Consider the following 17453-nt stretch of genomic DNA (forward strand, 5'->3'; position numbering starts at 1 on the left):
GGGTTTGCCCAACAAAGTGACACAAGTTGGGCCAAATACTCATTGTTGTATACATAGGCCTGAACATATTACAATGACATACAAATAACATTACAAGTTTTAGAAGTTAAAAGGTTTGGAAGAAAGATTAAAAATGGGGGAAACATCAGCAGAATCAGACGCATCTTTCAGGGCAGAAGAAAGCAAGAGTATAAACCTGAGAGTGAAGTGGATTGATGATGATGAAAACAAGGAGAAAGATGGAAAATTTGGGGAAATTCACTTCAAAATTGAGAATGATATTGCACTTACATGGTTGATGATTCGTTATTGTGATAAAATTGGTGCAAATTTCGGAACTACTCGTTTTGAATTCAATGGTGCTAAATTGCGAGGAACTGATACTCCTCTTCAACTTTCAATGAGTTCTTCTGATCTCATTTATGCTCATCATTTTCTATGTAAGTGTCTTCTTTCTTTCCTTTTGTATGTTCTTGGTTATTTATGCAAAGTGTAGCTAATTATGTTTCTAATGTTTTCTGGGGTTTTCATAAATTTGTGATTTGCTTGATTTTATTATGTTAGTTCTGATTTTTAACATGAACTGAAGAGATGAAAACAGAACACAGCACAATGAATGACAACAAAATAAATGAAAATGAATTGAATTATACTCTCTATGTGTTTAATTATACTCTCTATGAATTGAATTGGGTAGTATTGTTTTTTTTTTTTTTTTTGAACAATTTTATGTTTAAAATTTGAAAAATTCTAACATTAACCCTAAAATTCTTAACCTTTTAATGCTCCTTTGGTAGGAGATAAATGGTGATGTGAATGAATCTTTTGAGTGATTTTGCAGGAAAAGTCTCATTTCACTGTCTTTAGTAATGCTAATTTGTCACTTAGCGTTCTTAATCTTCACAATTTATTATTATCATCCATTAACACTTGTAAGGGTGGTAATGGGAGGAAATGGAAATTTTGGAAGAAATTCAAGGTATTAGTAATAGCTAATCAGGACATACTGTATTGTGCTGTCAATTTTCTTTATTTTCAACTTTTTTAGCCTCTCCTCTATTGTCCCATCTTAGAAAATCTACTTTTCTATCTAATAGGAACTTGCAAAAGCATGGCATTTTGACTTGTAAAACTACTAAGTACGCGGTATATTGAGTATTGACATAAGTTTGGGTCGAAGTTTAACCTTTGGTGCATACCTCTTGCATATTTGCAATTTTAGTAGTTGGTTCATAAGAAATGTATCGAACGGTTGTCAGCTACTAGGAAAGGCAGTGTTTGATACTTGGAGAGGATTATGGGGACAGTTTAAACTTGAAGAGGGGAGAAATATTATTGTTTGATGATACGAGTACTTTAGATAGGATCATAAGTTGATGACATTCGATCACTCACCAAGCCACCACCAGATATGCTATGGATTGTAATGGCATTGATGCTAGAAGCAGAAGTCATCATTGCTGGATGGGTTTTCAGGTTGACACGCACCATATTATCATTGTTGGATGTTGGCATGCCTGATTGTTATACCATCTCTGAACTTTCACTGCTGTTATATATAGATATGTGTAAGCATTTAACACATAAGAAACTAATACAGTGAGTTTGAGTTTAATCTAATGGGAGAGTTTTGCAATTAATATCATGTTTAGTAAATTAACTGCCTTCAAAAAAGTTACGACTTTACAAGTAGAAAGTGGCTTATTGTATTGCGATGATACCTGTTTCGGGGTTTTCTGATGTCCTGCGGGAGAGTTACAATTCCGAGACTGGAACCGGACGCCTGTACCTGCAAAACAACGGAGACTCCTGGTGGTGGGAGCTCCGCCTCCAACGGTCAAGTTAGTACTTGATTAAGGAGTAATTAATGCGGAAATTAAAGTGATTGGGTCTCTCTAGGTGAGAGTGTTTAATGTGAGTTTTTAGCGTAATCAACCTGTAATCTCCCTTAATGAGGATTTAAGGGAGGTATTTATAACCTTGGGAAACGTGCCAATCCTAGGTTTAGGTTAACCTAGGGCTGATTGGGCTTCCCTCGGAAGTTGGGCCTGGGTGGCCGGTTTCTCCATTAGGCATGGAGTATGCCACGTGTCATGACATAATAGGTCCAAGGTGGACGAATAAGCGTGTGCCACGTGGCAAGCCCTGACAGTTCCAACTGGGGGACACTTGGCAGGACCTGATTGGCCCACGTGGCGGATTCCGATTGGTGGGAGCAAAATCCCCTAATCATTTGCCCCTCACAGGTGGCACGTGACTGGTCACGTGTTACCTGTGACAGATATCGCACTGTAACAGGCGACGACCTGCTACAGGTGTCACTCGGCGAAAGGCCGAGAGATTCTCCCGCCCAAATTATGAATTCTGGAAGTGACCCTTCGCCTTCTCACTTCGCCTATATAAGGGAGTGTTGACTTCAGTCATTTTTACACTTGAGAACTTTGTGAGAGAACATTCGGACCCCTGAACTTGCTCTGACATTTTGGACCCTTTCTGCCTACCGCCTGCTCTGACAAGCCGACTGCACATGATTTTCAGAACTCCATCAACGTCACTCGTTCAGGTAACCGTCGGTTCTCTTACTCTTAATTTTCTCTTTATTTTATTCCTTTTTGAAATGGCACCACGGAAGCACACGACACGACCTAGGTTAGTGATCAGCCGGTCACCGGGGACGGCTGAATCTAGGACTAGGAGTGCCGCCTGCCCTTTTCCGGACCCATCTTTGCCCTTTATACAAAGTCCGACTGTATCTGTGTCTATGCAGAGCATGATGGCCAGAACAAAAAAGACTGCCAGGATCTCAAACTCAGACGGCTCCTCCCACAGGGTGCCGATTAGTGAAACATCTGACCAGGCGCCAGATGTGGAAGTGAAACAAAGCGGCTTGAAAGCCGGCAGTTCTGAGGGAGGAGTCAAGGTGACCCCTTCCCATTTTACAGTTGACAATTCTACATTCTCTCCTGCTCCTTTTAAAGGAGAGGAGGCGGGCCCCTCCGGGAGAGGGGAGGAGTCGTCCTCTTCGGACTCGTCAGAGGACGATTCCGAGTCTAGCTCTTCTGGCCATGCTTCTCTGAACACAGAAGAGAAAAACAGTCGCCTGCAAGAGGCGAGGCTTTCTCACGCAGTTGAGAAGGGGGACGATTGGGCGGAGCCATCCGCCTCTCACCGAGAGCAAAATACCCCCTACTACTGCACGGTACCTCGGGGTCGGATCACAGCCATGCAAGAGAAAGTGGAGAGCTTTATCGCAAACCACACAATGGGCCCCGGCTTTTTAGTGTTCGTGCCGGATCCAGAAGACACAGTCGTCTGGCCGGCTGGTACCAGTTATGATAGCGCCTGCTTTGGTTGCTACGAGGCGGCCATCAAGGCTGGGCTGCGCTTCCCACTACATCCGGCTGTTCAGCGGATCTTGGATGGGTATGAGTTGGGGTTATGGCAGTTAGCCCCGAACTCCTGGGTCAACGTACTCGGCTATGTGGCCGGGTGCGAACTGCACGGGGTGGAGCCGAGTTTCGAGGCTTTCGCCCACATGAACTACCTCATCCGGACCCCTAAGGCAGGCGGTACCGGCTGGTATCAATTGACGAGCCACAGGGGCTACCTCATGACGAGAGGTAAAGCAAACAAATGGAAGGTCTGGCGGAGCACCTTCCTCATCATTGAGAGTTCAGACACAGAGCTGAACAACAGGTGGAACAGGAATCCGCCCTTTCTTGCAGGCGGCCGCAGCATGCCGCCTGTTCCCCCCAAGGCTAAGAAAGAGATCCTAGATAAAGGACTCTTCAAAGTAGAGGCGAAGGTGAACTCTACTTCAGGGGTACGAGAGCAAGTACCCCTGCACTGCGTCCCGAGCTTCAAATGGCTCTACGACGAGTACTTTTTGGCCGTCTGTGGCCTCAGCACTCGGTGCTCAAGAGGTAGCCGGCCTGTCGAATACTCTGTTGTTCCATGCATTTCTTGTTATGACTTATTAACTTTGCTATTTGTTTTTGCAGCGGACGCTATGAGCAAAATTACCGCCTCCAAGACTGCGGCGGCCATGTTGCGGGCCTCCATCATGCAATAGTCTTCAACCGACTCCCCCAACAAGGGGGCACCCTTGGTGGGCTTCGAACCTTTCACCCTTTTTTTGGAGTTGTGTTTATGCATATACTGACTCTTTTCTTCTTTTTTAGACGGGCGCTCCAAGAGCTTCTTCTTCCCAACAGCCGGACCCCAAGGCCCGGAGGACGACTGTTGCGAGCTCTCCTGGTTCTGCCAGGAAACATGCGGCGGCTGAGAAACAGCCGACCACTTCTTCTAAAACTCCAGTTGGGCCGCCTAGAAGTATGAAGTTGTCCTTGTAAATTTTAGACTTGCTCCCTTTTTTACTAGGTCTAATCCGTTTGTTTATGCTTGATGCAGCCGGCCCTCAGGAGCCTGACTTGGTCGAGGTGTCCAAGTCTATGATCAAGGCCGTTCCTCCAGCTGAAAGGGAGGCGGTCAGGGGTGTCGGCACCCTTGACCTAGACGGGATTGCAGGGGTCCTTGCTGAGGTATACTTAGCATATTTTTGAGTATTTGAATTCCAGGTCGCCTGTTTTCTTTTTGTTTGGAAACTGACGCCTGTTCCTTTTTACTTAGGCCCTGCTCCGAGTGAACGGCCTTCGCAAGCCGCTTGACCGGAAGAACAAAGAGGTAAAGGCTGCAAAAGCTATGGCCGCCTCTGACTGTGATAAGGCAATGTTTCAAATTGCCCAAAATGAAGTTCTGACCATTGATATTCTTTATTATCAGGCGCAGGCTACCGCCGCTATCCGGGCTCAGTTAGAGGCGGCCCAGAAGAGGAATAGCGAGCTGGAGGCGACCATCAACAATCTCAAGGCCGAGCTGAGACCTCTTCGCCAAAAGATGTACTCATACGAAGCCTTGGAGAAATCCTTGGCCAACGTAAAGGAGCGCCTGGTGACCCAGGAGAAGAGTCTTACTCAGGAGCTCTCGGAAAAGGCCGAGCAAGAAAAGAAAGAGCTGGTCCGGGAGATGATGGAAGACTCTGCTCAAATCCAGCGCATGACTTGGGGTCGCCTCTTCCCCAATGCCGACTTTGCCTCATGGGAAAAAAACGTACCAGTGTTCTGATACATATAATCAAGAGATCCTGGCGGCTGCTGAGGAAGAGGCGTTGGAGGAAGCGTTGGAGGAGGAGGAGCCGGTAGTGGCGCTTGTGCCGCTTGGGGGTAATGCATCAAAGAAGGATGCAGCTGAAGCCGAGTCCAGCAAGAAGAGTGCTGACCAGGCGGCAGCTACTAATATTGAAGATATTCCCCCTTCTTAAGCTTTATGTCTTCTTTCTACGGCCTGCGTGCCGTTTGTTTTGTATTTACCCGGCCAGGGGGCCGGGGCTCTGAATATTTTGTCGGTCTTTAATGACCGGATTCTTTTTAATGAATTTTTTTGTTTTGCTTCAAATTTGTTTAAGTATTGAATATTCTGATATCCAATTGTTCACTATACCGACTGTTTTACATGGCCGATAGTTGCAGACAGGTACGGATAGTTAGTCACGCCGCCTATGCCCCTGGACGACTGGTTGTCTGTTTCCAGGCTAGACGATCAGTCGGCCATTTATCCAATCGGTATTCGAACCATTTTAAAGACTGGATCCCCTTTAGGCAGGCGGTCCTGTCATTTGTAAAATTAACCAAGTAGGAAAGTGGTTTGACCAAGTAAACATGATTGTTACCTAGTCGCCAAGTAACTGAGTAATAGAGGTATCAAGCGGTGGGTACCGGTTGTTCCCCTTTATTCGCCAATGTTTGTTGGCTTTTAACTCTTAAGTTGTTAACCTAGCAGGAGTAGTGGTTGAGAGCCCCTGTTTGCTAAAAACAGGCGGACGACTCATACCTTTTAGGCTCCATACTAAGTTTGAGAGAGTGACTATGAGTTAACTTTGGAGTTACTCAGTCGCCGTCACTCCTGCTTGAGTAGTAAAGGCACCAGGCGGCGGAGGCCGGCTGAACCTTTTGATTCGCCATTGTTTGTTGGTTATTAACTCAAGAGGTACTCCCTGCATTTATCCCAAGTAATACAGGCGGTCATCTGACTCAGATGTCAACTGCTACCACTGGTTTGGTTAGTGATAGAGTTATCCTTGTCTTAAAAATGGCTACGTGGTTGCCCTTGGGGACAGTCGTATAGGTGCCGTGTAATTAGTTTATAGAGCAATGTTCCACCCAAAAGGGAGCTGCTCTCTGCGACGAATTTCATCCGGAGGGATGTCGCCGGACGCCTGCTATGATGTTGGGACAGGTCGTATTAGTTTGGAAGATTGGATCAGTTGGCTTGGCGCCTGGTCTGATCATTCGGCCTGTGGCCTTGGTTAGTTCTTGGTGAACGTAGGTGCTAAGTAAAAGGAGGGTAGCCGCCTGTTTAGGCACAGGGTCGGCCAGGCCCTGATCATTTTTAGTTAAGTATAAGGGGGGTGGCTGTGTGTTTGGTACCAGTCGGCCCTCTTCTATGGAGAGTAGCCGACTATATGTCCAGACAGCGTGCCCCTATGGTGATAGAGTAAAATACTCAATGGAGAGTAGCCGACTGTAAAGGTACAGGCGGCATGCCCCTCTGAAGATGAGTAAAATACTCAATGGAGAGTAGCCGACTGTAAAGGTACAGACAGCATGCCCCTCTGAAGATAGAGTAAAATACTCAAAGGAGAGTAGCCGACTGTAAAGGTACAGGCGGCATGCCCCTCTTAAATAAGAATAAAAATTAAACTTGGAGAGTAGCCGACTGTTTGTTAGTAGGCGTGTCCCTCTTAGTACAAAATTGAATATCAAGTATGCAAACTTTTATTAAGTAGCCCTTGACTATTTACATCATTCAAAAGAAATATTTCTTAAGATTATCTACATTCTAAGTTCGAGGCAACGGTTGTCCGTCTGGTGTTCCCAGACGGTAGGTACCGTCCCTGACCTCTTCACAGATTCGGTAGGGTCCTTCCCAGTTGGGAGTTAGTTTGCCAGACTCATTAGCCCTACCAACTGCTTCCATTTTTCTAAGTACAAAGTCCCCCACTTTGAGTGGACGTCTGTGTACTTTTTTGTTGTATGATCTAGTCATTCTCAGGCGGTAAATTTCATGGCGCAAGACAACATTGCCCCTCCTTTCAGGAAGTGAGTCTAATGCCAGGCGCATGGCTTCCCAGTTTGCCTCTTCGTCATATAGCATTACTCGAAGAGTCGGCTCGTAGTGTTCTATTGGAAGAACAGCTTCCGCACCATAAGTTAGGAGGAATGGAGTTTCTCCAGTCGCCCCTTTTTCAGTCGTCCTAATGGCCCAGAGAACATGTGGTAGTTCATCCGCCCATAGGCCGCCTGCTCGTTCAATCTTTTTCTTGAGACCGTCTGAGATGATTTTATTAAAGGCTTCTACCTGGCCGTTTGCTTGTGGACGGCCGACAGATGCAAAGTAGTGTGCAATTCCTTGGTCACCCAACCAGCTTTTGAGAACAGACGTCTCAAATTGGGGACCATTATCAAAAACCATAGACATTGGAACCCCGAACCGAGTGATGACATTTTTCCAAATGAATGAAATTACATCCTTCGTCTTGATCCCCTTTACAGCCTCCGCCTCTACCCATTTAGTGAAGTAGTCGACGGCAACAAGTATGTACCTCCTTCCGCCTGTAGCAGGCGTATATGGACCCAGAATATCCATGCCCCACTTAGCAAACGGTAGTGGGCTATGAATAGTAGTGAGGTCAGTAGCCGGACGGTGAATTAGCTTGCCAAACCTTTGGCACTTGTCACATTTTTTCACCATCTCCATTGCATCTGCTTCTAAAGTAGGCCAAAAGTAGCCCTGCCGCCTTGCCCGTTGAGCAAGCGTCCTACCGCCTATATGAGAAGCACAGTAACCAGAGTGAAGATCGTCTAGAATCTCTCGTCCCTTTTCTGGAGTAACACACTTTAAGAAGGGTTGAAGGTACCCCTTTTTGTGAAGTTCTCCCTTTATTATTTCAAAACTGGTTGCTCGTTTTTTCAGTGCTGCCGCCTGTTGATGATCATCCGGCAGGGTACCGTTTGTCAGATATGCCCTGTTTGGATCCATCCAGGTTGAGCTTCTGTCTAGGATTGCAATAGGTTCTTCCTCAATGCTTCTCCTAACCATTACTTCCCAAAAAACAGTTCGAGGAGTCTCATAGGAGGCGGATGATGCTAATTTCGAAAGTGCATCCGCCTGGTTGTTTTCTGATCTCGGCACTTGGGTCAGATGGAAATCCTCAAGGGAGCCGACTGCTTGTCGGACCGCCTGTAAATACTTGATCATGGCCGGATGGGTTGCTTCGTATTCGCCATTGTACTGACTCACTATCAATTGTGAATCGGAACAGGCGTCTATTTTTCTTGCCCCTGCCGCCTTGCACATGCGGATTCCGGCTAGTAAAGCTTCATATTCTGCCTCATTGTTTGAGGCCTGAAAACTGAAGCGTAGAGCATACTCGTACCTGTCGCCCTCTGGCGACTGACATATGACGCCTGCTCCACAACCATTTGAAGTAGAGCTTCCATCCACATATACCTTCCAGACTTGGTCTGGAACTTGAGAGTCAGGAGGACGAGTCATCTCAACAATAAAGTCAGCAAAGGCTTGCCCCTTCACTGCTTTTCTAGGCTCGAAAGTAACTTCGAGGCTCTGTATTTCTATGGCCCATTTGATCATTCGGCCTGACGACTCCATGATGGTCAGTGGCCGCTTGATAGGTTGGTCTGTATACACGACGACTGCATGTGCCAAAAAGTAGGGCTTCAATTTTTTAATAGCCATGAAGAGTGCAAGACCAAATTTCTCCACTAAGGGATACCTCAACTCGGCATTTTTCAGTACATGACTGACAAAGTAGACCGGGAGCTGACAGCCGTCCCTTTCAGCAAGGAGAACAGCGCTTAACGCATGATCAGAGACGGCCAGGTACATGTAGAGTACTTCTTTGGGCAAAGGGCTGACCAGCCTCGGCAAGGAATGCAAGTGAACTTTCAATTTCTGGAAGGCCGCCTCAGCATCCGGCCCCCATTCAAACCTTGCCTTTTTCTTAATTGCCTGGAAAAAGTATAGGCATTTGTCGCCTGATCGGCTTAGAAATCTTCCCAAGGCCGCCAGACAACCTGTTAACTTCTGAACCTCTCGGATGGTACGAGGCGACTGCATGTCAATGACCGCCTGCACCTTCTCAGGGTTCGCCTCTATTCCTCTTTGATTGATAAGGAATCCGAGAAATTTCCCAGACTCAACTCCAAAGACACATTTCTTGGGATTGAGCATGACATGGTGCCGCCTGAGTGTGGCGAAAGTTTCTCGGAGGTCCGACAGATGATCTTTCTGAAGTTTAGACTTGACAATCATATCATCAATATATGCCTCGACATTTCTCCCAATCTGATCAAAGAACACAGTGTTTATCATTCGCTGGAAAGTGGCCGAGGCATTCTTAAGACCAAACGGCATGACCGTGTAACATTATAACCCCTGATCAGTGACGAAGGCCGTCTTCTCCTGATCTTTCTTCCATAGAGGAATTTGATGGAAACCAGAGTAGGCGTCCATAAAGCTCATCAAAGCATGGTCGGCTGTTGAGTCGACCAGGTTATCAATTTTAGGCAGAGGGTAACTGTCTTTGGGGCACGCCTTGTTTAAGTCTGTGTAGTCTACACACATTCGCCAGGTGCCATTCGGCTTTTTAACAAGCACCACATTTGCAACCTAGTCTGGGAAGTAACATTGCCGGATGAACCCTGCATCAAGTAATTTTTTAACTTCGGCGGCTGCCGCCTGACTTCTTTCTTCGCCATGGTTCCGCTTCTTCTGCCTTACCGGCTTCTTTTTCGGATCCACGGCCAGTTTATGTACCGCCAGATCAGGACTGATGCCTGGCATTTCATGGACTTCGAATGCAAAGATGTCCTTGTATTCTTTCAATAGTTTGTGAAAGTCGTCACCAAGGTCTCTCAGAGCAGTCGTCCCAACTTTGACTGTTCGGTCAGGACGCGAGTCGTCTAAGATCAGGTCCGTATGCTCACCAGCCGGCTGAGGGCGGAATTCATCCGACCGCTCCTCTGCCAATGATTGCTATTTTCTGTCTTTTCTTGCGGCCCCCGTCTGGGATGCCTTTCTCTTCTTGCCGCCTGCTTCTTGAACAGGCGCACTCTCCTTGACATTGTCAAGGTCTGTTTTTCCACCACTTGACCCAGTGGCCATAACAGTGGGCTTGGCATCCGAGAGATAGCACTCTCGGGCCATCTTCTGATCTCCCCTTAGGGACCCGACTGTTCCATTATCCCTCTCAAACTTGAGCAACATAAGAGATGGGATTATAACAGCCTTGGAATTATTCAGGGTTGGTCGTCCCAGAATCATGTTGTAGGCCGAGAGTTCTTCTACTACCAGGAACCGGACTACCATGTGTCGTCCTTCCCCTTTTTCGCCCAGGCGGATGGGTAAATCCACTCGTCCCAGTGGGTGGACAACTCCTCCTCCAAACCCTACTAAAGGGTGGGATGCCGGATGTATGCAATTAGTCTGATATTTTAGTTTCGACAGACATTTGCTACTGATGAGATCTGAGGAGCTTCCGGTATCTATGAGGATACGACCAACTCTCTGGTTGGCCACTTTACATTCAATAACGATAGGGTCGTCATGCGGCCCTCTTACCCCTCCTAGATCTTCTTCAGTGATGACAATCTCAGGAAATGAATATTTGGAGGGCCGTTCTTGGTGAACGGAATTTACATCTAACCGTCTAATGTTGTCTTTGTTGCCCCTAATAGTGGGGCCGCCTCCTGAGAAGCCGCCTGCAATGGTGTAGACGACTGCATCATCTGTATCGGAGCTGTCGGCCTGTTGATTCTTTTTGGCCGACTGCTTTTTTGAGGAAGTGTTCCCCGTAGATTTCTTGACATAAATGTCAAGATCACCTTGCTCAGCCAGGCGGTCCAGATACCGCATGAGACTGATGCAATCATTGGTGTGATGACCAACATCTTCATGATAAGCACAGAATTTTTCTTGGTTCCGGTTGTTTGCAGAACCCTTCATGGGGACCGACTTCTCAATTGAGATCCGTCCCTTGATTTCCTTTAGGATAAATTGGCTATCCTTGTTAAACGCATACTTTGGGGAGTATGGTTTGAATTCTTTTTTCTTTTTCTGGGCCGGCTGTTTAGAGGAATTAGCCGCCCAGACCTCTTTTCTCTTCTCTTCTTTGTTCGACGAATGTTTCCGTCGTCCTTCTCTTTTGTCGAACCTTTTCCCGTCCGACTGTTTTACCGTACTACAAAGATCAGTCGCCTGTATATAGGCTTCCGCTTCAATCAAGGCCTCTTGAAGAGTTGCCACCCTCTTTCGGACCAAATCAAATTTGAAGGTCGACCCGTCCTTGAGACCTCTGAAAAAGTCAGTATAGGCTACTTCATCCGGTAACCCTTGAATCTGTATTCTCATCAGGTTAAACCGCCTGATGTAAGAACGAAGCCCCTCCTTCTCGCCCTGCTGAATTGTTCCTAAATCAAGGATCGTCTTCTTCGCAGGGATGTTCATGGCGAAGTTGGAGGTGAATAAGTAAGCAAGCGTCCTGAAGTTATTTACACAACCAGTCGGCAGGTTGCCGAACCATTGTTGTGCGATTCCTTTGAGAGTCGCTGGGAAACACTTGCACCAAGTGGGATCATCCAACCCTTGAAGGTACATCAGGTTGGTGAATGCCATCAGATGGTCTTCTGGGTTAGTAGTGCCGTCATAGGCGCCTACTAATACATTTTTCACTTTGGCCGGCTGAGCGGCTTCAGTAATTTCCTTGGAGAAGGCCGACGGTTGTTCACCAAGTCTAAGCAACCGAAGCTGCCAGTCCATAGGTTGGACATTTTTTGCTGCATGACCACCAAACGGAGGTGGCTGTAAAAAATACTGTTGTTGCGGTACAAACGGTAAGTTTGGTACCGCCTGGTCGCTATGAAAGCCGGACTGACAGGAGGTGCCGCCTGACTGACTCTCACGATACGACTGAGTATGCCTCATTGAGGTATTTCGCAGACTGTCTTGGAAGTTTGAAGTAGAGGCCGACTCTGACAATCGGTCACTCTTCTTCTGCTCTAGCAGAAGCCGAGCGTCTGTGTATGATTTCCTCGACCCGTCCGCCTGAATATGACGAACAGGTTTCCTATTTCCTGGAGTAGGAAAACGGTATTTTGTGAAATCAAGGGCAGGTGGCTCCCGCTTCCTAGATTTAGGATGAGGAGTCGCCTCTCGCCCTTGAACTGGTTTCCTCTTCAGTGAAGTGGAGGGTTTTTTAGCCGACTGCTCCTTGTCCAGAGCAGGCGGCTTCTTGTTGATCAACTCTTGAATTTCTCTCTTGAAGTCCCTCATGAAGGTCATGAGTTCACTCCTTGTGATGGGAGCAGACCCATCAGTCGGTTGTTGCCGAACAGGCGGTGCGCCTGCTGGCTCCCTTCCTGTATGAAGATGTTCCCGTTCCCTCCTTTCGGTATGACGGGTACGTCGGGCCCTTAGGGTCCCGTCTGAAGCTGTGTGAGCTTCAACTTCAAATTCATTCTCAGTATCGTGGTCCGACTGAACTTGAGGGTCGTCTAGGGGACGCCTCTCTTCAGGAGTCGGTACAGACTTGGATGCCATCTCAGAAGTACTCTCCCCACAGACGGCGCCAAATGTTTCGGGGTTTTCAGATGTCCTGCGGGAGAGTTACAATTCCGAGACTGGAACCGGACGCCTGTACCTGCAAAACAACGGAGACTCCTGGTGGTGGGAGCTCCGCCTCCAACGGTCAAGTTAGTACTTGATTAAGGAGTAATTAATGCGGAAATTAAAGTGATTGGGTCTCTCTAGGTGAGAGTGTTTAATGTGAGTTTTTAGCGTAATCAACCTGTAATCTCCCTTAATGAGGATTTAAGGGAGGTATTTATAACCTTGGGAAACGTGCCAATCCTAGGTTTAGGTTAACCTAGGGCTGATTGGGCTTCCCTCGGAAGTTGGGCCTGGGTGGCCGGTTTCTCCATTAGGCATGGAGTATGCCACGTGTCATGACATAATAGGTCCAAGGTGGACGAATAAGCGTGTGCCACGTGGCAAGCCCTGACAGTTCCAACTGGGGGACACTTGGCAGGACCTGATTGGCCCACGTGGCGCATTCCGATTGGTGGGAGCAAAATCCCCTAATCAATATCAGTATCGTGTATTAAGCACTCAAAATGGTGGCATTGTTGTCTCATAAGTTCCTTTAATATGTGGTACTGTCTAATCTTTTTGGTCTAGCCATCAATTATTTATTACTTTACGTTTTTCCTAGTTACACTTTCATTTTTTTTGTATGTGTAGGAGTACTATTAAGTATTATCACTGGTTCCAGCTCTTCAACTTTACGTTTACTCTCTTTAAAAAAAAAATCTACATTTTTTCCTGTACATACTATAGTAGTATGTAGTATGGTATACTCTCTCACTTTGAGTGCTGTTACCTTGATTTTCTTTTATTTATTTGGCTCCTCCAAATTGTTGGGATTTAAGGTGGTCATGGACGCTGTGCTGAACACTATGTAACTCTGTGCATCCGTGTGCCCAAGGAGAGAGACACATTTATAAGAGTAAGACGTGCTGCACCATTACTGCCTCAGCTTATGCGTGGCTTCTCTGATGATGTTGGTTCCTTGAGTTTTGTTTATGATTGGTGTCGGTTGACTGAGGAAGATACAGCTGATAATCATGAATTGGAGGATGGTGAAATTATTGATGCCTTTGATTTTGACGAGAGCAGTAAGTTTCATTTTTTGTTTTAGTTAATAATGTTGCTTTAGTACTAAGCTTGTAGTGTAGTTTTGCATCTTTTAACTTCGTCATCGTGCCTGTTTCTTTCAGACACATAGTCTGTTCTGTGTGAGCATCTAATATCCATGCCCTGCTATTGAATCTATTCAAGTTTCGGAGTTCAAAATTTGTCTGCTGATAAACAGCCAGTCGTAGCTATATACTTGCATCAGACTTATTTCGGCAATCATGGTTTAAAGCATAATTTATTTCCGGGATTTCATTTTGCACTTGCCATAAATCTATCAACAAGGGCTTCGAGCTCTTTAGATGTTGTGGTGACAATTGTTGTAACTATTTTTTTTTTTCTACATCCTTCAGGTTCCTCCTTAAGCATAGTTGAACCATCATGTATTTCTCTTAGAGTGGTGAATCCGAATTACAGGGACTATGCCTTCAAAATGAGACAAACTTGTATATTGTCTAAGCTGTTCAATAAATATCGTAAGCTTATATCAGTGCAAAATGAAGCTGCTTTCATGTTTAAGGAGCGCAGACTCATGGGTTCAAAGACAGTAGAGGAAGAACGACTTAAGGATGGTGATGAAATTGAAGCCATAATAGAGTGATTCCTTTAGTTGATTTTGCTCTTGTGTCACATACTTGCATCTCATAAATCAAGTATTGTTTGCTAAATTAGAATTGTGATCTGTTGCACTTTGACTATGCTATTGATGTCGATGAATTGAATTAGAGTATGACGTATTGATTTAAAGTGTATCATTGTACTCATAGTTCTCTTTGACAATATTGACTGGTAAGGCTCCTACATACCCCCAAACACAAGGATTTCTATCATCAATTAAGCTTATCTTCAACTTTTAACACACACATGAATAAGCCCAATTCAAGATGAAAAATATCAAGAAACCTTTAGTCTTGTAATCACTATTTATACTACCTCTGTTAATTTTTATATACAACTTATTTTATATCTCACAAATAATACCCCAAAGTTGCACATAAAAATTAACAGTGGTAGTATGACTTTGGACTTCCATCGTTTACGGATGACAATGGGTAGGGTCTTGGTAGGATCTAGCAATACTCGGACCTATAATTTGTATTTCATACCCATACCCTAGGCCCTTACCCAGACCCTATAGGTTTAACAAGTTAGGGTCTAGGGTCCAATATGGATCATTTATTTAACCTTATTATTATGGAGTTATTACTACTCTCCTTGGTATAAATATACTATAAGACGTCCAAAATTTGAAATTCTATCACAAAATTTTATTTAATCTTATCATTTTAGTGTTTTATCACATTTAATCGAGTGGAATCGCATGATTGGTGATTTAATTTCACACTTTTCATATTACTATTTTTGTAATACTCCTAAAAATTTCCACGTAATTCAATACTTCAACTAACAAACATGCATGCAATATGACATAAACTTTTTCACTTGTCACCAACTCACCAAGTATGCCTAAATTTACCTTTACTCAATATCTATTTATAAACTTGAAAATCAAAGCATAGGTATCATTTGCAACAATATACTTGTCATTTTTTTTTCTTGCTAATTTGTAAAGCTAGCTTATCTTAACACAACTTGCAACATACAAGTACATATATACATATTTGAAAATGCCTTCATTTTCTTGCTTGTTTAGTTGCTTCTCATCTTCCACCCATCAAGTTATTTGTGAAGAAGCACCAGTAAGCCGTAAGAAAACTAGTGATTCGAAGAACAACTCTGAGATCAAGAGATCTTCGGTGCCAGTCGTGGAGCCTTATTTTCCCATCGAAGCAAGATTATCTTACTTATAATGAGTAATTTCCAACAATTTCGAGGTGTTTAAGATATCGCTTATGCAAATTAAATGTGTAGACACCTTATCACGTGTTCTTATATATAATGTGCCATTAATTTTCCATCTTTAATTGTTGAAACATCATCCACCATAAAGCTTATACATTTAGGCGCACATGCGTGCATACATAAGTATGACACTTTATATACATGGTGATACATGGTGATTCTGTAACTTTATATACTCATAGTTTTTTTGGAATTTTTTTAGCATTAATGTTATTGTTGATAAGTATATTAGGTGACTCGTACTTCGTAGCTTTGTCCGCCCGATCGGGCGGACATTGCCCGGTCTGACCGGGCGGAAGAAGAAGAGGTGCCTGGCAAATTCGTTGAAGAAGCTGCTCTCGCGCCCGACCGGGCGAGCCTTCGCCCGACCGGGCGAGCCTTCGCCCGATCGGGCAGACCTTGCCCGGTCTGACCGGGCGGTGGGGGTTGGATACGTTGAAGCATTCGTATGGAGTTTTCTTCTCGCGCCCGATCGGGCAGACCTTGCCCGGTCTGACCGGGCGGAGAAGGAAAAATACGGAACGCGGATTTTGCGGTTTTAGGTTATCTTATTTTATTATCTTTTTGCCCAAGTATCTTTTAATTAGGGATTAATATAAAACCTCCCTAATATCAGTATTAGGGTTAAGAGAGAGAGAGTGAGAGCCGTTCTTGAGAAATACAAGAATCATCTTTGTAATCTTTGCAGTTTATAGTGAAATCATTCGATCTCGGTGCCCGTGGACGTAGCTATCACATCGATAGTGAACCACGTAAATTCTTGGTGTTGTTCTTATTGTTTGCATTGAATTTCTTTATTGTTTTCTTGTTTGTTTTCGACCTTTGCTTCCGCTGTCGCACAACAATTGGTATCAAGAGCTCAGGTTCAATCCTTGGAGAGTTTCTTGAAGATAACAATGGCAGGAGATTCAACAATAAGAATTGAGAAGTTTACCGGGAAAAATAGTTTCGGGCTATGGCAAATTAAGATGAAGGCTCTGTTAAAACAACAGCAGATATGGCGTCCGTTGGCTCCAAAGAGTACTACTTCGGAGTCAGGAGACGGACCGACTGACTCGCAGTTAGAAGTTATGGAAGAGAAGGCACACTCTACCATATTACTTAGTCTTGATGATCAAATCATCACGGAGGTTGCTGATCAGGAAACGGCGGCTGGATTGTGGCTGAAGCTGGAGTCATTGTATATGACTAAGTCGTTGACCAACAAATTATTACTGAAACAGCGGTTGTTTAGCCTCCGGATGCAGTCAGGTACTTCCTTACGGGAACATCTAGAAAAACTTAACTCTATTTTGCTTGATTTACGTAATTTAGATGTTAAAATTGATGATGAGGATGCTGCGTTGATTTTACTTGTATCTCTACCGTCTAGCTTTGAGAATTTTGTAGAGTCTTTTGTTGTTGGTAAGGATTCTATAACCTTAGAAGAAGTGAAGGCAGCACTTCATACTAGGGAACTCAGAATGAAAGCTACGAGTGATAATGGGGATAATGGTAGTGGGTTATTTGTTAAGTCCGGAAAGTCTAAAAAGAATAAGGGGTTTAACAAGGGGAACAATGCTGGGTCGGGTGCTGGAAACGGCAAGGATGGATCTAGTAAAACTACTACTAAAACATGTTATTACTGTAAAGAACCGGGTCACTTTAGGAATAATTGTCCGGTGAGGAAAAACAAGTCCCAGGCTGCTGTAGTTGAAGAGAAACCGAATGAGAGCTATAATTCAGAGGAAGATTTAGCATTAGTCAGTTCTGCTAGGTCTGAT

General features: G+C 44.8%; 1 protein-coding gene across 1 annotated transcript; it reads left to right on the forward strand.

Moving 5' to 3' along the window:
- Positions 1 to 68: 68 nt before the first annotated feature.
- LOC110722621 lies at positions 69 to 14554 on the forward strand. The gene is made up of 3 exons (XM_021901891.1): positions 69 to 440; positions 13563 to 13808; positions 14181 to 14554. Exons 1-3 carry the CDS (start codon positions 134 to 136, stop codon positions 14426 to 14428), a joined length of 801 nt encoding a protein of 266 aa, XP_021757583.1. The 5' UTR covers positions 69 to 133; the 3' UTR covers positions 14429 to 14554.
- Positions 14555 to 17453: the final 2899 nt, after the last annotated feature.

This window comes from Chenopodium quinoa, unplaced genomic scaffold, assembly GCF_001683475.1.
Source record: "Chenopodium quinoa cultivar QQ74 unplaced genomic scaffold, ASM168347v1, whole genome shotgun sequence".
Lineage (NCBI taxonomy): Eukaryota > Viridiplantae > Streptophyta > Magnoliopsida > Caryophyllales > Amaranthaceae > Chenopodium > Chenopodium quinoa.

Excerpts from the sequence above, each read along its gene's own strand:
- LOC110722621 (XM_021901891.1), top strand. The coding sequence starts at position 134 with ATGGGGGAAACATCAGCAGAATCAGACGCATCTTTCAGGGCAGAAGAA. Across the intron at positions 441-13,562 it reads TTATGCTCATCATTTTCTAT|GTGGTCATGGACGCTGTGCT; the intron begins GTAAGTGTCTTC and ends TTGGGATTTAAG. Across the intron at positions 13,809-14,180 it reads CTTTGATTTTGACGAGAGCA|GTTCCTCCTTAAGCATAGTT; the intron begins GTAAGTTTCATT and ends TACATCCTTCAG.